Source organism: Malus domestica, chromosome 05 (genome assembly GCF_042453785.1).
Source record: "Malus domestica chromosome 05, GDT2T_hap1".
Lineage (NCBI taxonomy): Eukaryota > Viridiplantae > Streptophyta > Magnoliopsida > Rosales > Rosaceae > Malus > Malus domestica.
Window position 1 is genome coordinate 44,609,861 of NC_091665.1, and position 20,770 is coordinate 44,630,630.

Sequence of the window (20,770 nt, forward strand, 5' to 3'; positions counted from 1 at the left end):
ACTCTAGCTCATATCTCATAAGAATCAAGCCAAGCCTACTTGCGAGCTCGAAAAAATTAATCAAGCCAAATTTAAACACAATAGTATTCGGTTCGGCTTGACTAGTTTCCAATCCTACATTTATTTATTTATTTGTTGATATTTGCTCTTTACTTCTTTTCTATAAAATTGTTTCTTGCAAAAGAAAAGCGTATAATGTTGACCCAGCAATAGAATTATAATGGTCTAGCATAACTCTTGTATATTATTATATGGTTTTTCAAACTAAATAAGGGCTTTGTTATGTGCTTTTTGTAGAAGCATTTTAAGTGTTTTTTTTAATATTTACTTGCATTTTTACAGATCATTGATACCAAAGCACTCTTATTAAAAGAACTTTCAATTATTTAAACACTTTTAAATGAACCCTAAAATACAGAAAAAAATAAAAACAAAACAGCGTAATAGGATGAGCTTTTCGGTTAACATGTACATAATTTAGTCTATCCACTTTGGCATTCTAATGGCGGCACTAACATAATTTAGTCTATCCACTTTGGTAACGTAAAGAAGTGGTAAACCACGAATTTAAACTTTGGCAGAAGAAAGCAAAAGAGTTGAATAAATTATTACTGGATGGTTCAATGAACCCAAAAATATCAGATTTTGGCATAGTAAGAATGTTTGGGGATGACCAAATTGAAGCAAACACGAACAAAGTTGTTGGCACCTAGTAATTGTCTCCTCTCCCTATAAAAAAAATAAAATTAAGTAGAACCGATATATATATATATATACATTTTTTTTGATATTGTGTGATTGCAGCGGTTACATGTCACCATAGTATGCTATGGATGGGTTATATTCCACAAAATCCGATGTGTTTAGCTTTGGATGCTTGGCACTAGAGATCATTAGTGGAAGGAAGAACAGCTTCCAATTCGAAAAGTCATCTTTGAATTTGGTTGGAATAGTAAGTAAACAAATAATTTTTCAGACGATGAATCTAACTTTCGAGTAGTCCAATGATCTAAACATTGTGCTCAAAATTGTTTCAAATATGGGATTTGTGGACAGAAGGAAAAGTTTTGGACATAATTGATTCATCACTGAAGCAGTCATATTCGACTCATGAAGTTATGAAATACATTCAGATTGGGCTTTTGTGCGTGCAAGAGTACCTAACAGACCGGCCAACCATGCTAGATGTTGTGTTCATGTTGGGGAATGAAACGATTCTTCCACATCCGAAAAAGGCAACGTTTAGCTTGAAAAACAGTGGTCTGGATTCTTCAATTTGTAAAGGTTCTTCTTTTGTAAATGATGTAACAATAATAGTTATTGAAGCTCGTTGAGTTCGCACTTTGCGGGCTCTTGTAGAGATTTTGCATTACTTCTCAAGTTTTTTTACTCAAATCGAGATTCCTTGTGGAGAGAAGAGGCAATGCCTTTGAAATTGTTGATTCATCTCTGGGCAAATCGTACCCTGTCAACGAAGTTGTGAGATGCATCTAAATTGCCCTGTTATGGACTGTAAGTAGGATTAGAGTTTAGTTATAAGCTATAACTTGGGTTCCATGTAAAGATAATATTCTAGTTATTCTTGGAGAATAAGAGCTCCTGATATTATCCTATTTTGATTTAGATTTGGTAGATTATTTCCTCGTACAATAACGAGTCCTACTGACATCATTATGGGAGGATGAATTAGGTTTTTTTTTTAACAAACGATATTATCTACACTAAGGGGGTGGCAGAGTGGGCTATGCCTCATAATAGGGTTCAAATTTGCCTTTGGCGAGAATCGAATCTAAACCTCTCACTTACCAGTGAAGAAGAATATCATTAGACTGTAGTACTAAGTGGCGGGAGGATGCATTAGGATTGAGTTAGTATAAATACTAAACATAAGTCCCTGCACATACCACTAAATAACAACCCAAAAGAATTCCCCAGAGGTTTGAGTTATACAATGGTGGTGAGTGTGTAGGCGGCCTTGCTTGTGTTCTTAGTGTGCTCGTGTGCTTGCTGCAATTCGTGGCTTGTTGTGCTATTGAGAATGGCTTCTCAAGGTTAGTGTTTTCATGGCGTTTTGATTCACATGAACATATTAGGTTTAACAGAGTATGCCACTGAGCTGCCAACAATGTCGGTGGTTGTTTTCATGCTAGGTAATGAAGCAGCAGCTCCATCACCAAAACAACCAGCATTTTTATTGGAGTTATATATAACAATGGAGACCCATCACCACAATACTGAAGGATAAAATTTTGTAAACGATGTGAGATGTAGTAGCGTAGAACCTCGCTAAAACTCTTAAGATATTCCGAAATGCTGTATGTTAAGCAACTATTGGTAGCTTGTAAAAGGTTATTAACCACAAAAATTTTGCCTCAAATAAGTAGGTTCCAATTTTCTTTCTAGTGCATTGACATGCAGGGCATGTCAAAATTATTGGTCTCGATTACAACGTAATTGAAGAGAAATTATACTAGTCTAGTTAGCTAATTCTGTAAATTATGTGACATATATTATGGTGGGGCCTTAGCTAACAGAAAACTTGGCGAGAAATCGAGCACAATGACATTATAGAATTCATACAACTGACTTTACTTAATAAGATAAGACTTTATTGTTGTTGTTGTTTGTACTATGGTGGATGCTTGATTGCTAACAGCCTTGGATTTGAAATGTAAATCCGTCCACTACATATGACACATTCACATTTATTAGAGTTTAAGAATGAGAGATTTGTGTTAGTCAAACTTCATGTACAGGAGAGAAGATGTTGATCTGTGATGCTTTGCTTGCCAAATAAATAAAAGGAAAATTAATGAAAATGACTTGAAAACTTTGAATTTTAACAAAAATGACAAAAAGATGTTGTAAGTGAATAGTACGAGGAGTGACTTTTTAGAGTAAATTCGTTAAAGTAAACAGTACCAAAAGTATTTCGTTAAAACTCCCGTAAATAAATTCCAAGACTTTTCAAATTGGTTGACCTTTATTTCATTTTATAACAGATCGCTTTTACCATAATGTCCATACTAATCACACCTAGCATTTTACTATCTACTAGCACATTACGGGGTGTTGAATTTTATGACAAAAATGAAAGTTAAAATCATTTATTATATATTGTAATTTATTTATCAATTTTTCGACATATATTTTTGCATTCTTCAACAGCGTGAACATCTCTCTCCCTGGCCACTACGGGTCGTACTTGGCCCCATTCGGAGCCAATTTGTCTTATCAATCTACTGAATACAACTGGTGTGGTCAGAATTGATGAAGTGGAACTTTCTAGCTAGGATCAGTTTGAGGGAATTGTTATGTCTCGTCCACATGTTTGCCTGGAAGTTGCGTGTAAGTTCATGTTGCATCAACGACTGGAAATCGAGGGTGCGTTCACCGTTGCATCAACGACTGGAAGTCGCCCGTATGCCCTTAGAGTTACTGAAACTCAATCCAAGAAAACAAAATCCAACCTTTCCGGCTTTTTGTTTCTGCATGTCAAAAGAAGCAGCCATTTTAGCACTTAAACTCCTCCATGAGAAAGCTAACAATGAATTCTACTGAATACTTTTTTGTCAGTACTGTATTGCTCCTCTTCCTTGTGATTCTTCCCTCTTCCATTTCGGTTACCCTAGACGCCATTACACCAAACCAACCCCTAAGAGAGGACGACGTTCTTCTCTCCACCACTAAATTCTTTGCACTAGGGTTTTTTAAGCCAGGCAATTCTCGTAACCGTTACATCGGAGTTTGGTACAACAAAATTCCAATCCAAACCATTGTTTGGATTGCAAACAGAGAAAACCCCATAGTTCCTACTGCTGGAACTGGACTTCTAGCCATTCATGCAGATCACGGTGGCCTTGTTTTGTATGGGGAGGACCAAAATACCCCTATCTGGTCCACTAATCTCACCGTCTCTTCTCCAAACAATTCCGTGATAGCCAAGCTTTTGGATACGGGAAATCTTGTTGTAGTTGAAATTAATGGCGGTAGTAGTGAAAAGGTGTTGTGGCAAGGTTTTGATTATCCCACAAATACGATGCTTCCTGTTATGAAACTTGGGCTGGACAGGCGATCCGGGTTCAACTGGTTCCTCACATCTTGGAAATCCCAGGATGACCCGGGAATGGGCAACTGTTCGTACCGGATAGAGCCAAGTGAGAGTCCACAGGGGTTCTTATACATGGGTCAGACTCCATTGTGGCGGACTGGACCTTGGATCGGTGAAAGATGGTCCGGGGTGCCTCAAATGCAAAATAAGATCTTCTTCAACGTTACTTTTAAGAACAATCAAGATGAGGTATCCATCATGTATAGTGTTGTTTATGAATCAATCTTCGTAAAGATGGTGATCGATGAATCAGGAAACATTGAACGGTCCGCATGGCAAGATAATAAATGGGTCCAGTATTGGTCCGCGCCGGATGGGCAGTGTGATTTTTACGGGAAGTGTGGTCCGAATAGCATTTGTGACCCATACCCAAAATTTGCCGATAAATTTGAGTGCAAATGCCTACCTGGATTCGAACCCAAGTTGCGACATGAGTGGTATTTGAGAGATTGGTCAGGCGGGTGCGTGAGGCAAAAAGGATCATCCGTTTGCCAAAACGGGGAAGGGTTCGTGAAGTTGGAACGTGTGAAGGTGCCGGACACTTCTACGGCACGTGTGAACATGAGTAGGAGTCGGGAAGCATGTAAAGAAGAATGCCTGAGAAATTGTTCTTGCACGGCATACGCAAATGCAGATGAAAGGCAGGGAGGGAGTGGCTGTATAACATGGCATGGGGACTTGATGGACACAAGGACTTATTTGGATACGGGTCAAGATTTATATGTGCGAGTTCATGCAAATGTTTCAGGTATATTTCCATTATCAATTTATCTTCTCTCCTCTCTTTTCCTTATCAATAATTCCCCTCATAACGCCAAGGTTCCATATAAAAAAGAAAAAAAATCTTCTTTCTTTATTTCATTAAAAAATTTGAGGAATTATTATTTAGTTTGGTAATTGTACGTTTGTTATCATTTAAAAAAAAAAATCATTTGGCACTGATCTCTTGCCAAATAATAAAAGTGAAATTGTTTCATCAAGAGTGTAAGATGACTTTTTTAGAGTACTAATTTTTTTTATAAAAAAATTCAGAAATTTCTATAAATTAATACTAAAAATTTAGTTCTTATGGTCATTGGAGCTTTTTACAAGGTTTTTTTTCCCAAATTTTTTCAAGGTTTTTAAACATGGAAATAAATGCTTGTATATTTGCAGCTCAAAATGCAAAGAAGTCAAACAGTTCTTTTGGCAAGAAGAGGAAGCTGGAAGTTTCAGTAGCATGTGGTCTATTGTTCTTCCTCTTGTTTTCCCTTGCATGTTGGTTGGTAAAGAGGAAGAGAAAAGGTAAACAAATTTCCTTTTACTAGGTTGCCCTCTAATCATTCACAATTATGAATTATATAAGAACACAACATTATCTGTTTATGTACTTTTATCACAGGTCAGAGAAGTCAGGATAAATTTTTCAATGTGACCGTAGCATCAACCGCCTGGGAAGATTCTTCTGCTAGAACAAATATTGATGAAAGTGGAATAAACTCTGAATTACCATTCTTTGAACTAAGTACCATAGTTAAGGCCACAAATAATTTCGCTTCCAACAACAAGCTTGGAACAGGTGGTTTTGGCTCCGTTTATAAGGTACGTTGTTGCCCTCAGATAATGTCTCAAATCATAAATCAAACTTTGAATAGACATTTCTTAGATTTATTTTTTAGCCATCTGCACTCCAAATCAATTATTTTTACCTCTACTCACCCTTGTAGTTTAAACAGAAGAACATAATGAAGAAATCTTGCAGAGAAAGAAAGAGAATCAAGAAGAGAGAGGGAGCAAGATTTAGGGAGAGAGAGAGAGATCTTAGACAGAAAAAGTGAATCTTTGTTAATGATTTCAGAAAAAATACAAGGTAGTGATCCATAAGGATATATATCCAAACTATATTGCTTACAAGCTAAGCTAACATTTAGCTCACAGGCTATTGACACTTGCAAACAATAGGATTACAAGACCATTACAGTTTAACAAAAATCAAGAGACCCGTCCAATAAAGACTGGAAAGGCTGACTCAAAAATATATTTCATTAAAATTCAAACCCAATCAATAATCGATAAGTGATGGGAACTATCTTGTTTCGACTTTTCACAATTATCCCACACAGTGATGTGGATTTTGAAACTGTATAAAACACGTAGAAAGTTTTAAATCTATATATGATAAGCCATACTACTTATATATATATGTGTGTGTGTGTGTGTGTGTGTGGAAATCTATTCACAAACCTATTGTTAAGCCATACTACTTATATACAAGTGATGGTTGCATGGTATTAATCTTCTACACAGAAAAAGCAAGTGTTTCCCACCCTAGGAAATTGTTAAGCACCTATCAAACTAATTGATTGGAAACAGTATGGTGCTTCCCAATCTAAAAAGTCAATGACACTAAAGCAGCAGATTAGCGAATAGATTAGTGAATAGTTAATTATGATTTGTTTTGGGTCCAAAGAAACCTTGTTAGGTGATGGTGAATCAATATGAAAGTAAACAATGCCGATTTCAAAATGGAAACTGAAGAGCTATTCGTTGAATGAAGTAACAATTAAATCTGTTAAATTACAGCAGGAGAAGTCTAATATATACAGAAAGCCGCATAAGTAAACATATACCAACCAAAAAGTGGGCTAATCCAACCAATCTCACCAATGGACATTGTCACCCGAGCAATTGTCGGACTACATCTTAGACGAAACAAAAAAATGCTGAGGAAAATGATCATTACCCAAAATTCCATTCTGAACAAATATTTGGACCAATAACGAAGAATTCTAGAAAAACATGAAAAACTTAATAAAACCCAATTTAAACGAAGAACTCCATCTGAAGCAGATTTTCACATGCAATAGTTGTAGAAGATGCCTAAGATGATAAGGAGTCATTTGAGACCATCAACTCAACCCCATTCGAACGCAATCACAAAATCAAAAAGGACAAAATGGGCAAACAAAAACAATGAGAAAGCACCTACCTTGAGCTTGAAAGAGAGAGGAAGAAGAACGACGGTGCCCTTCTTCAGCAGAATTTTGCCGATATTGTTTCCGGCCGTTGCCGCCAGCGCTAGGAAGATCGACTCTCACATCCCAAGAACCCTAATTATAAACTCCCAATCAAACGCAAAAAGGATAGAGGAAGCCCAAATAAAGGGAAATTCGAGAAATTCAACATACCGTAAGACGCTTTCTGACATCAAGAGATACGGGAATCGGAGAGAAAAGAAGAGCAGAGGAAGATGAAACATTGTGGGTTTTCCAGTAGAGAAGGAGCGAGAGGAGGGATGAGAGATGACAGGAGAGCGCACGCGTAGGAGAGAAAGAGGAATAGAGGTGAGAGGAGAGCGCGTCTAAACCGATTCCCAACCGTACCAAACCCTCTGGAGAAAATTGTGGGCATTTTGGTCAACAAACAAAATAGTGGCAGAGTTGTAAATACAACAAAATAGTGCAATTGAAAACCTTACTTTAGATTAAAGTAATAATTCAAAATACTGCAATCTTTTGTTATTTCAATCGCATTTCTCCTTCACTTGAAGTAGTCAAAGCATTTTTATGCATATGCATTGAGTTTTACTCCTTTGTTAATGTATAAATGCAATTTCAAGGGGAGGATATATATATATAGAGCTACGATTATGTTGATAATTTTCCTGAAAGGTAAGTGCACTATAAGTTGAATTTGGATTATAAATTCAGGGTGTGCTTGATAATGGAAAGGACATAGCAGTGAAAAGACTAGCCAAGAATTCTGGCCAAGGAATTGGAGAGTTTAAGAATGAAGTTGTGCTGCTTTCAAAGCTCCAACACAGGAACCTTGTAAGGATCATGGGTTGCTGCGTTCAAGATGAAGAGAAGATGCTGATCTATGAATACTTGCCAAACAAAAGTCTTGACTTTTTCATTTTCGGTATGTCTTTCGTTCACTTTTGTTATTCTTTTTATACAAGCAATATTGTGGAGGGGAAATCAAGCTCAGGACCTCAGGTGTAGGATTGAATGCTCTTAACTCAACTTAGTTACAACTGCCTTTCTTTTAACTTGTGTATCTAAAATTGTCGGTTAGAAACCTTGAACCAAGCAAGAATACAATCTAATTTACTTTGATTATTTTTTTTCCCATACAAAGCAAAAGAGGCGTTCTTGGATTGGACAAGATGCTTTGAGATAATCTGTGGGATTGCTAGAGGGATCTTATATCTTCATCAGGATTCGAGATTAAGAATCATCCATAAAGATCTAAAGGCCAGCAATGTTCTGTTGGATTCTGCTATGAACCCCAAGATTTCAGATTTTGGTATGGCTAGGATATTTGGAGCTGAACAAATTGAAGCAAATACAAACCGTGTGGTTGGGACATAGTAAGTTTCATTCAAAACTGAAAGTACACTTGTTTTTTAAAAGTTTCATCCCTACAAGTACAATTAACTTTTGTTGAATAATACAGAAAGAAGCTGTGATAATTAAGCAATTTTATTTTGTTGTTTCAGTGGTTATATGTCACCAGAGTACGCAATGGAAGGATTTTTTTCAGTAAAGTCTGACGTATATAGCTTCGGCATTTTACTACTAGAAATTGTTACTGGCAGAAAGAACACCGGCTACTACCAAGATAGTCCTTACTCAAATATAATTGGACATGTAAGCATAACATTAAGACATTACCAAACTTCTCTCCATCTGCTTTTATAACTTGATGATTAATTTGTAAATGGTTTTTAGGTTTGGGACTTGTGGAAGGAAAATAAAGCCTTGGAAATCATTGATTCATCTCTAGGAGAATCATACCCTGTCAATGAAGTTCTAAGATGTATTCACATTGCCCTCTTGTGCGTGCAAGAGCAAGCGAAGGATCGTCCACTCATGTCAGCAGTGGTTTCCATGTTGGGTAATGATGCAGCAATTCCTTCACCAAAGCAACCTGGATTTTTGTTGAAGAGAGGTTATCATACTAGTGGAGACCCATCAACCAATACTGATGGAGCTTGCTCTGTAAATGACATGACCTATACAGAAGCAGAAGGTCGCTAAGGGGAGAACCAGACTTATAATCAGACAGACTATATTATTCAATTGAGAATCACATGATGAGTGAGATAAGAAGAGAGGATATACCCCGATTTCACTCAATAATTTGCCTTATAACCAGGGATCTAAGTTCTATATTAATTTGCAACACTCATCATCTGTCATGTTGTAAATACACGTTATAAAATATATGCCCTATAATTGGGGATCTAAGTTCTACATCAGCTATACTCATCATTTGTCTTGTTGTAAATACAAGCTATAAATTATTTGCAACATTCAGCATCAGTCTGACCAGGCTTGTGAAATCATGTCCCTGGATTTCATTGTTATAATCTACGTATTTGTAGTATTGAGATTTTATATTATTTTTTGAGAATTTTTTTTAATTTATTTGAATTTAGATTTCAATTAAACTAGTTACGAAGAGTGAAGTTTGGGAAATTATTATTTACTCGTTGACCTTTTGAGGTCACAAGTAACGTTTTTGAATATAGCTCAATCCTACGAACGCATAGGCGAAAGCCGTTTGCGAGTCCGGATTATAACGGTATAATTACAGACGTTTGAAGTTGTGATACTATAAATTTTAGAAATTGATTATCTCCCACTTTGTGGGTAAGGGCCCAGATCGATATGGGCTTAAGTGGACCATCAAAATTGAAAAGAAAAAAAAAATAAATAAATAAAGTTGGGGGGGGGGGGGAAGCAACCAATCAGGAAAAGGAGGAAACAAAAGGAGAAAGAAAAAGGAAAAAGGAAGGAGGGAAAAATACCCCTTTCCCGTCGACCCACCTAACTAGCTTTGACCCGGTTCTAATTCCGGCGGTTTTCATTATTTTTTCGGTTGAACCACCACTAACCAACACCTACAACCTCTTCTACAACATCTCCTCTACCATTCCCACCCAAAATCATAGGAAATTTAGTTGTAGTTTGGTGAAAAACACACCATGGGTGCCGCGGGAAACCTCGTCGTGATTCATCATTTGTGAAACGATTTCATTCTGTTACCACCACCATTAGACTCTCCTTGAACCCAGGAATAAAGCCCAAACAACCTTGGAGACGTCGGAGCAAGTATGGAGTTCGAATCGAAGCACACCCAATTCTAGGGTTCCGGCTGTTTGTGAGTGATTTCAGGCATTTCCAGGCCAAATTGGCCTTAGCCACAGGTATAAAAATTACTCCCCTCATTGAGATCTACATGCCTGTAAAATTTGGTAATTTTTGGAATTAGTTGAATTTTTTGACAAGTCGGCGGCGCGTGGGCCGAATTAACCCCTGACCTTCCTAGGATAAATTTGATACCCCAATTCGATATGTGAAGTCTGATTGATGAAATTTCATCATATGACTATAGATTTGATGGAGACCGCAACTTAGACATTATATGAATCGATGATTAGATCGTTGGATCGTCACCAAAATTTAATATGTTATAGTACGTAATATTTGAGGATAACAGGAACTTACGGATCGGGAATCTGACATATGGATCTTCTTGAATTGGATTTATAATTTTGTAAAATAAAACGTCGACCGCCATTTAAATTCGTGATTGGCGGAGATTTGACAGTTGGATCATAATGAAATTTTAGTATGTTATTCTAGAAGCATAATGTGAACTTTGGGAAGTTATGGATCAGAAATCTGATGTGCGGATCTTCAGGATCAAATTACGTAGAGTTGTGGACCCTATCATCGACAGAGAGTTGATTTGTGGTCAACATGTCTTGAAACGTTCTAAATAATAAAATTAGTACTACGGACCAATTGAAGTCTAGTGGGCCTATATTGGTTAGATAGTGACTTGAATATATGAGATATTATTATTATCTTGATTTCTTATATTGGTATCATTTGTGAATATGATTTGGTCTTATAAATATGATTTCTATTGAAATGTGATTTTTATATATTTAGCCATAGACCTATGCTTATTACATATGATTTGGCTTGTGTAATGATGATGTTTGTGATATATATATATATATATATATATATATATATGTGTGTGTGTGTGTGTGTGTGTGTGTGTGTGTGTTTAATTATCTTTTTAATAATGTGAATGATAATTATGATGAATGTTATGACAATTATGGGATCTAATTATTGTTTGATAATTATTTGGATATGATTGCCAACTGAATACCTATTTGAACTTGGCATTACTACCTAGTATGTGATAGGGATGAAAGTCAGGAGATGAGTTAGGTACTTTATTAGATTTTTTTTTATAGTAAAAATAGTAATTAGGGGAATTCCTTGTACTGTGCTCCATATGACTAGATGTTGGTTGATATGTGGAATCGATAGTGTGTATACGTATAATTGAGTATAATGTGTGATGATGAGACCGCACCATGTAGTAGTGGTACATGGATGGTCCTGCTTGATATATCCGGGATGAGGGACCATACGTATGTTAGGAGTGATCATGCTTGGTATATCCGCAATGGGTGATCACTACCTAGAGTTATATGATATAATCCTGCTTGGTATATTCGTGATGGGGGACTGTTAGGGGTAATCATGCTTGGTATATCCGCGATAGATGATCACTGTCTGCACGATGAGATTAGGCCTATGGTTCTGCTTGGTATATCCGCGATGGGGGACCATATGCATTCTAGAGGTGATGATGATTAGTTGTACTTGGTATATTTGATAGGCGATCATATTTAGTTTGGTTCCGTTGAGTAGTCCGGAATCCGAGGTTGTTGGATTTCGTAGAGTGATCTAAAATCCCATTATTTGGAGAAGTAGGCTTGGGCTAACTGTGTCACTCTAGCCATAGTTATATATATATATATATATATATATTTGTGCCAATGGTTTCGAGAATCTTGTGAATTGAGTTAGAAAAGATGTTGGACGTCTGGGTGATTCCTTTGGGATTTGCTACAATTCGATTATGATTTCATAAGGTATGAATTTAGAAGATATGGGAATGATTGTTATTACTTTGATCAAATTAATTAATTAATGTGGCTAGAGAATGTTTTTGTGTTTCGTCGGTTCTTAAATACGATGTATGTTGTGAATTGTGATATCATGATGAGACATAATGATTTATGTATAGGATGGAAGAGAAATCATGATTTCATGAGGGTTTGTTATGTAGCCTGAGCCCAGGAATTTCATGCTATTAGGTTATATTAAATGATTGAGGAATGTTATGCTTTTCTGCTTGAACTCAGTGGGATAAATGTATGATTTTGTGAATGGTGAACTACAAATGGCTTGATCCTTATTGAGGGTACGTAGGCAGTCTAACGAGGAGGTTAGATGCATCCATAAAGTATACGAAAAAAATTACTATGCGATTCGATTCTTGAGTTATGCTTCGTACATATCCCAAAAATGGGATCTGTTAGGTTTATGGTTACTTGGTGACGTCATGTGTCGATCATGGACGTAGGTCGAGATCGGGGCGTGACAAGGCTACATAGAAGTACTTTTCGACCGCCAAAGACATGTAGGAAGACTGATAACTTTATGACACAAGGTTTTAGGAGTAAACCTACTTAGACACTAATCATGCCACTGTCAACCCGCAATTAAAAGAAAAAGTCTAGGACGGGACACAAAGGTGGTCCGGCCTGTTCTGAGTGACGTACGTGGTTAATTAATCAAGGTCGAATGGGATGCTAGGAACACATTGGACCTTTGGATGTTACTAGAAATGTTGCCCAGGCGTTGATGCGGGAATACAAATTGTATGAAACATTATGTATAAATGATATAAAAGATTATGTCATAAACGAAATTGTGAGATGCATACAATTGCCCTCTTCTGTGCTCAAGAGTATGCTACTGACCGGCCAACCATGTCGTCGGATGTTTTCCAAAACAGCCTGCATTTTTATTGAGGAGGAATTGTACTAGTGGAGATCAACCAACAAGTACTGAAGGTGACATGTACAGAAAAAGAAGCTCCCTAAAAACAAGACGTAGGATATCGAAAATGTTCCACAAGATACATATGTAATAGTAGTAGTTTGCAAAAGACAATATTAAGCGCATACAATTTGATATTGTGTGAAGAAAGGGTGAACCAAATTTACCATGCTTTGAAAATGAAGATTCTCCAAGCAAAGTGAACCTTGCTGATGTTATTAAACACACAACAACCAAGCTTTACCCCACTTTAAGTTGAGTCGGTTGTATGAATCTTTGAACATTACAGCACTCGGTTTTGCTCCAAATCTTTTGTTAGATAACCTTCTTGATGTTAGATAACCTTTTTGATATTATCCGCGGGATTGCCAGAGAGAAAGTAGAAATGGCGGGGAGCCTTTTTTTCTCTTTCTTTTCCTTTTTTTTACTTTTTAAGTTTTTAAATAAAAAAATTAAAATGTTTTTAGTTATTTTAATCTTTCTATTTCACACTCTCATATTGACATTCAATATTATGGTTTGGTGATATTATTCTTTACTTGTAAGTAAGAGGTCTTAAATTTGAAAATGTTCCATGAAATATATGTAATAGTAGTAGCTTGCAAAAGATAATATTAAGTGCATACAATTTGTTACTGTGTGAAGAAAGCGTGAACCAAATTTACCATGCTTTGAAAATGAAGATTCTCACAACAAAGTGAACCTTGCTGATGTTAAATAAACAACAACCAAGCATTATTCCATTAAATGAAGTCGACTGTATGAATCATAAAATGTCACATCACTCGATTTTACTCAAAGTCTTTCGTTAGGTAACCTTATTGATATTAGAGCTCATAAAATTTAAGAAAAAAAGAAACGTGACTTCTTGTGGCTTTTTGGTTGACGCATGCATGCCTTCACACAAAAGCTTGGACTCTTTCAAATTTGGCGGACCTTTTAATTCCTAGTATTCCTAATACAAGTATGTTACGGTCAATCTCAGGCGTGTATATAAAAGGTGGAGGATGGAGCAATGTGCATGTCTACGAATAGATATCAATTCTCTGAAAAAAAATTACTAGCCATAAATTCTTGGAATGAAACAATCAACGGTATATAAAAGGGTATGATATCCACATACCCCTTTTTACTTCTCTCACACCTTTTTGGTTTTCGGTCGTCGGATCAGATGAATTGAAGAAGATCAACTAACAAAAATTAACAAGAGTGTGTGAGAAGTAAAAAGAGGTGTGTAGATAGCATACCCCTATATAAATGGCCTTGTGCAACTTGTTTAGAAAAATCAAACAGCTTCATTTTAAGATCATCCATTGGCTAATTAACAAGTTTATTTTTTTGTTTATTTATGTTGCTTATCTTTCTTGTACTTCTCCCATCTTGCATTTTTACCCTAGCTTCATTTTAAGATCATCCATTGGCTAATAAAAGTATGAGTTCTACAGTGGCGGCTAATGAAGTCAGTATTATGTTGCTTATCTTTCTTGTACTTCTCCCATCTTGCATTTTTACCAGGGACGAAGCCAGAAATTTAACTAAGGGGGGCACCTTAAAATATTTGAGTTCTTTTTTTTGGACAAATAAAGCTAGTTCTTTTACAAATGCTGAAAAAATTAATTACAAAATGCCTAATTTTATTACTCTATTGTCTAATTTTGTCTCTAATTGTTGACAATCTAATGCTCATTTGTACTAATTAATCAAATAAATACAACTCAACAAGATTTAGACATTAGTGCGTGAGAAAAATATATAAGATAGAGGGACATTTAAAAACTAAAAGCAGATTTTCACTATTTTAATATGATTAATTAAATAATCTGCAAAGCAAAAAAAATAGGAATGATTAATTGAATAATTTGTAATGAAAAAAAGAGATGAGAGGGGGCATGTGCCCCCACTAGGGCTGGGCACGGGCCGGGCCGGGCCTATTTTTGAAGGGACCGGACTGGACCCGGAATTAAAGGAGACGGGGCGGGCCGGGCATTACAATTTTGAAAATAGGAACCGGACCTTACCCGGCCCTATTGAAACGGGCCGGTTCGGTCCGGGTACACGGGTCCCCTTTTTTTTTTTTTTTTGCTGTTTAAAAGTATTTGCTGCACAGATTGCAGTTTCAAAAAACTGCATAGATAGCAGTTTAAAAAAAATTGCACAAATTGCACAAATTGCAGTTTGAAAAAACTGCACAGATTCCAGTTTGGAAAAAATCACAGATTGCAGTTTGAAAAAAAATTGCACAAATTGCTGCACAGAACAGATTGCAGTTTGCAAAGAACATATTTCACAGAATGCAGTTTGCAGTGCACAGATTGCACAGATTGAAAAAAAAAAGCACAGATTGCAGTACTGCACACACAAATTGTAGTTGCACAAATTCAATACATCTAAAATAACATTGCATCGTTATGCAGAGGCATCAGAATTCGGAAAAACAACTAATGATCCTTATCAAATATGGTAAACAACTACTGATCCTTTTCAAATATAAATAAAAAATTCATTAGCTCACCAAGGAAAGTCTCTGTTCACAATATAGTTTGTGGCATTCTGTAAGGATCTGAGTATATTCTTTCCTTGATGCTCTGCTTTCAATTTCCTCCAGCACTGGCTTAAGCTGCAGAGATTCTATTTGTTAGACATCAACACTTAAACGAGTGTGAAGTTAAAAACTTAATGCAGAAAATTGCATGCCCGCTTCAAATAATTGGATAGAACTAAAAATGCTTTTTAGACACATCTTGCTTTCAGCTTTTCACACCCTGGTTGGTTAAATGCTTTAATCAAATTTTAACTAATTCAATAGAATCATCAATGTTACCTCACTTGCTGCTGCTTTGAAACGGACATATATAACAGATGCTTCTACACCCTCAGAAACAGATGCGTTATTGCCACCACTGCCCCGGATAGCTGCCTGTACCTGATGACAGTGGCCATAATTCAAAGCCAGGTAATATACACTAATGCATATTAAGACTGAAGTCTACTACAATGTGTTAATGGTAACTCAGTTCAATAAGGTAACATTACCTGAGAAGAAGCACCTTTGAGAACTGAAGGTACATGAGAACGAATCATTCCCAAGGCTCGAGACTGTCCAAAACAAGTAAACTATATATTACTGAAGGAGAGGTCAAAACTAATCTTACTAGAAGACAATCTCCATTCTATACTATTCATCTAATCAACGCTCTTGCAAATCATACCTGCAATTGTCGAAATTTGAGCAGGTAAACACTGGATTCTGCATAAACACACAAACACACACATGTATATATATACACATATACAACAACATGTTATGCAGAGGCATCAGAATTCGGAAGAAAAAAAACCCTAAAATCTCAAATTCCAATTTAAAAACCCTACACCCAAAATTCAAAATTTCAAATTAATAACAAAACCCTAATTCAAAATTACCTAAATTTTAGAGGGATGATGGCTGGTACCAGTGTTCTCGACGACGGTGATGGGCTGATGGGCTGATGGGGTGATGGCGGTCACAACGGCGGGGGTTGCTGTCGAAGAGGAGAGAATCGACTGCAGGGGTGATGGCGAGAAGGATGATGGGTGGTGGTGCCGTTGTCTTCGCCGAGGAGAATTGACGGTTGGTGAGGGGGAGGATGATCGGAGTAGTCGAGGGAAGGGAACTATCGAGGGACTGACTGAGAGTCTGAGAGTGAGAGAGTGAGAATCGAGATGAGAGAGACGGATAGAGAACTTAGGGTAAAACTAAAACTAACGGTTCAGATGAGATATGGTAGCTTATTCATCAATCTGGTCCGTCCATTTTAATTACAAACGGGTCGGTCCGGGTACCCACGGTTCTTATATTCTAGGAACCGGCCCGAACCGAAAATCACAAAGGCCCGCCCCGGCCCGCCCCGTTTCTCTTTTTTAAAAATAGGAACCGGCCTGTACCCGCCCCGAACCGCCATTACCCGCCCCGACCCGCGGTTCCTGTACCCGTTTGCCCACCCCTAGCCCCCACTAGGCCTTACCTCCCTTCGTCCATGATTTTTACCCTAGCTGGATAATATTCGCAATCGGATTCTTCAGCCCCAGAAATTCTTCAAACTACTATGTTTGGGATAACAAAATTCCAGAGCAAACCATCATTTGGGTTTCAAACAGGGACAACCGTTTTAGCCATTAACAGAGATCATGGAGGCCTCTATGTAAATGACCAAAATATCCCTCTCTGTCAAGATTTTAGGTTGCTGCGTTCGAGACGAAGAAAAGACGTTATAACCTATGAATACGTTCCGAACAAAGGTTTGGACTGTTGCGAGTTATAAATTAGTTAAAGTGTAAATAGTAGTTTATTGTTCCACATTGGTGAAATACGTATGTAATACCAATTGTAACTCCTATATATACTCCACTTTGAAGATTAATGAATAGATAAGAAATTTCTAAATATTGTCATATATATTTTTGGTATTTACCATATTTAGTTTAATATGGCATCAGAGCAGTTCGCTCTTGGTAACCTGTGTGCTTTAATTTTGTGCCTCATTTTTTGTGATTTCCTTCGTTGAAAAAAAAGGTGAATAGTGTCGCGTTTGCTACAGTGCATGAACAATGGTCCTCTACAGTGCTGTAAACAGTGATTGCTACAGTACGTGAATAGTTCCGCTACAGTGCCGTAAACAGTAATTGCTGCAGTGTCTGGTAAATTATTTTTATTCCGCTACCTATCTTTTGTGCCTTTATTGTTCATGATTTTGTTCAATAGCTCAATATAATCATAGTATTGTTATGCATCTTGGTGGAACAAATAAATAGATAATTGATATTGGGACAACTGATCATGTGACTAGTGATCCTAGAGTGTTTGATGAGTTATGTGACTATGTTTATGATTCGTATATTACTAGTGCAAATGAAGCACCTTCCCCTGTGAAGGGCGAATACACTATCTCTCTGACTCCAACCTTATCACTGGTCTGTGTTTTACTTGTTCTTGATGTTAAGTGCAATTTTTTGTCGGTAGGAAAACTTCTTGATACCTTATGTTGTTTTATTCACTTCTACCCTACATATGGTTATTTTCAAGATATTCAAACTCAGAAGATAATTGGTTGTCGTAAAAGAATAGGGGATTTGTACATCTTGACTATGAAGGATACTGTTGTTTTCGATTCAAATAATCATCAAGTTTTAAGTGCTAAAGTGGATGACAGACATCAAATTTGGTTGTGGCATCAACGATTGGGACATCCATCATTCAGTTATATGAAACATCTATTTCCTTCTTTGTTTCGCACTTGTAGTGATTCAGAGTTCAAGTGTGAAACATGTGTCATGGCTAAAAGTCATCGTACTTCATTTCCCATAAGTGATTCTAAAGCTACTTTGCCATTTGATTTGATACATTCTGATGTGTGGGGTCCGACGAAAGTTACTTCTAATGGATTTCGGTGGTTTGTTACTTTTATTGATGATTGTACTCGGTTAACTTGGGTGTTCTTAATGAAGAATAAGAGTGATGGTCCGTTACTTCTTTAAGAATTTTGTACAATGGTGTCTACTCAATTTCAGACCAAAGTTAAGGTCTTCAGGTCTAATAACGGAGGATAATATGTGAATCACACCTTGGCATGTTTTTTTCGTGATCATGGTATTATTCACCAGACGACTACTCCATTTACATCCCAACAAAATGTTGTGTCCGAACGGAAGAATCGTCAAATAATGGAGGTTGATCACTCCTTGATGTTGGATAAATGTGTTCCTAATCATTTGTGGGGTCATGTTGTTTTGGCTGCTGTGTATTTAATCAATCGTGTTCCAAGTAGGGTTCTTGATTTTCAGACACCGTTTGATGTGCTAAAAAAACATGTTTTTCTTGTTTCTGTATCAAAGCTTCCTCCGAAAGTGTTTGGGTGTATTGCGTATGTGCATGTCTACTCTCATCAGCAAAGTAAACTTGATGCATATGCTCTTTGATGTGTCTTTATTAGGTATGCTAACAATAAAAAAGGCTATAAGTGTTATCATTATCCGACTCAAAAAAAACTTATATTACCATGGATGTCACATTCCACGAGGAAGTTTCGTATTTTGTTAAGCCCTTTTTCGACTCTCCACTTCAGAGGGAGAGAGGGAGTGAAGTGTAGATTCGAAGATATGGTATGGATGATGTGTTACAGGCAGAGTTGGGAACAGAATCTATTATGTTACGTGATACAGATCATTCGGCTACAGATAATGATCAATCACCTGTCATTCCAGGAACTATTTCTACTGACGACATATTAGATGTGCCCAGTGAGTTGTCTGTTAGTATGTCTGACGAATTACCTTCTGATGATTGGTTGCCTGCTGCTGATATGTCTAACAAGTTGCTTGATGATGGTTCGTCTAGTGATGATTCTTCTAACAATTTGGTACAAGATGATGGCATATATAAGGTAAATTCTGACGATTCTTCTACTTATCAGTTGCCTCTACGAGCTAATAGTGGAAAACCTAAAGTACAATATGAGTCTGATATGCATGCCAAAGCCAAATATCCTATTAACAATTATGTATCTACTCATCATTTGTCCAAACCATATGCATCTTACAGATGTCAACTATCTAGTGTATTAATTCCAACAAAATTGCAAGATGATTTGTCTAACCCTAAGTGGGTTAAAGCCATGAAGTTGAGATGGAAGCTTTGGAAAAGAATTCTACTTGGGATTTGGTTCTTTTACCAAATGAGAAGAAAGTTGTTGGATGTAGATGAGTGTTTACTATTAAGCACAAAACAGATGGTTCCAGTGATCGATATAAAGCCAGATTAGTTGTTAAGGGTTATACTCAAACCTATGGGGTAGACTATCAGGAGACTTTTGCTCCTGTTGCCAAACTTAATACTGTGTGTGTTCTTCTGTCCTTAGCAGCAAACCAGGATTGCCTCTGTTGCAGTTTGATGTTAAGAATGATTTCCTTCATAGTGATCTTAAGGAGGAAGTTTATATGGATCTCCCACCTAGTATTGGAACATCTCTTGGAAAAGGTGTTGTATGCAGGTTACAAAAGGCTTTGTATGGTTTAAAACAATCTTCTAGAGCGTGGTTTGGGAGGTTTACAAGTTCAATGAAGAAGTTTGGGTATATCCAGAGTCATTCAGATCATACTTTATTTCTAAAGTGACAAAATGTTAAGCTAATTGCATTGATTATTTATGTTGATGACATGATTGTGATTGGTGATGATCAGAAAGAGATACAACACCTTCAAAAGTATCTAGTTACTGAATTTGAGATGAAAGAATTGGGTGAATTGAAGTATTTTCTTGGAATCGAGGTTGCACGATCCAAGCATGGTATTTTTCTGTCTCAACAGAAGTATGTTCTTGATTTGTTAGCTGAAATAGGTATGTTAGATTGCAAACCTGTTGATACTTCAATTGAGCAGAATCATCATTTGGGCTTATTTCCAGATCAGTTCCTACTCATAAGGAACGGTATCAGAGGCTTGTGGGGAGATTAATTTATTTGTCTCACAATCGCCCTGACATTGCTTATGCAGTTAGTGTGGTAAGTTAGTTTATGCACTCACCTAGTGAAGCTTATATGGATGTAGTAACCCATATTTTAAGGTACTTGAAGATGGCTCATGGCAGAGACTTGGTTTTTCTCCAAGAATGGTCATTTGAATGTCGAAGGGTATACATATGCAAATTTGGCAGGTTCTATTACTGATCGGTGATCTATATCTGGATACTTTACGTTTGTGGGTG

At 36.8% G+C, this 20,770-nt stretch overlaps 2 protein-coding genes and 1 long non-coding RNA gene across 4 annotated transcripts; 1 reads left to right on the top strand and 2 right to left on the bottom strand.

Annotated features, from left to right (window-relative positions):
- The first annotated feature begins 3,233 nt into the window (after positions 1-3,233).
- On the top strand, positions 3,234-9,417 carry LOC103408821 (G-type lectin S-receptor-like serine/threonine-protein kinase At1g11410). 2 transcript variants are annotated; one of them, XM_070822873.1, is made up of 7 exons: positions 3,234-4,859; positions 5,267-5,395; positions 5,493-5,692; positions 7,801-8,011; positions 8,231-8,462; positions 8,592-8,742; positions 8,824-9,417. In XM_070822873.1, the coding sequence occupies exons 1-7, from the start codon at positions 3,533-3,535 to the stop codon at positions 9,130-9,132; spliced, it is 2,559 nt and encodes an 852-aa protein (XP_070678974.1). In that variant the 5' UTR covers positions 3,234-3,532; the 3' UTR covers positions 9,133-9,417. The 2 variants fall into 2 exon arrangements, with proteins under 2 accessions (XP_070678974.1, XP_070678975.1); XM_070822874.1 differs by having other exon boundaries at positions 3,234-4,820.
- LOC103408819 (uncharacterized) lies at positions 6,634-7,418 on the bottom strand. Its single transcript, XR_011581667.1, has 3 exons — positions 7,279-7,418; positions 7,080-7,200; positions 6,634-6,970 (listed from the first exon to the last, which is right to left on the bottom strand). It is a non-coding gene; the product is annotated as an uncharacterized lncRNA (long non-coding RNA).
- A 6,023-nt stretch (positions 9,418-15,440) lies between the features above and the next one.
- LOC139195989 (conserved oligomeric Golgi complex subunit 3-like) lies at positions 15,441-16,297 on the bottom strand. The gene is made up of 4 exons (XM_070821660.1): positions 16,242-16,297; positions 16,066-16,128; positions 15,854-15,955; positions 15,441-15,649 (listed from the first exon to the last, which is right to left on the bottom strand). Exons 2-4 carry the CDS (start codon positions 16,111-16,113, stop codon positions 15,536-15,538), a joined length of 264 nt encoding a protein of 87 aa, XP_070677761.1. The 5' UTR covers positions 16,114-16,128; positions 16,242-16,297; the 3' UTR covers positions 15,441-15,535.
- Between the last annotated feature and the right edge of the window lie 4,473 nt (positions 16,298-20,770).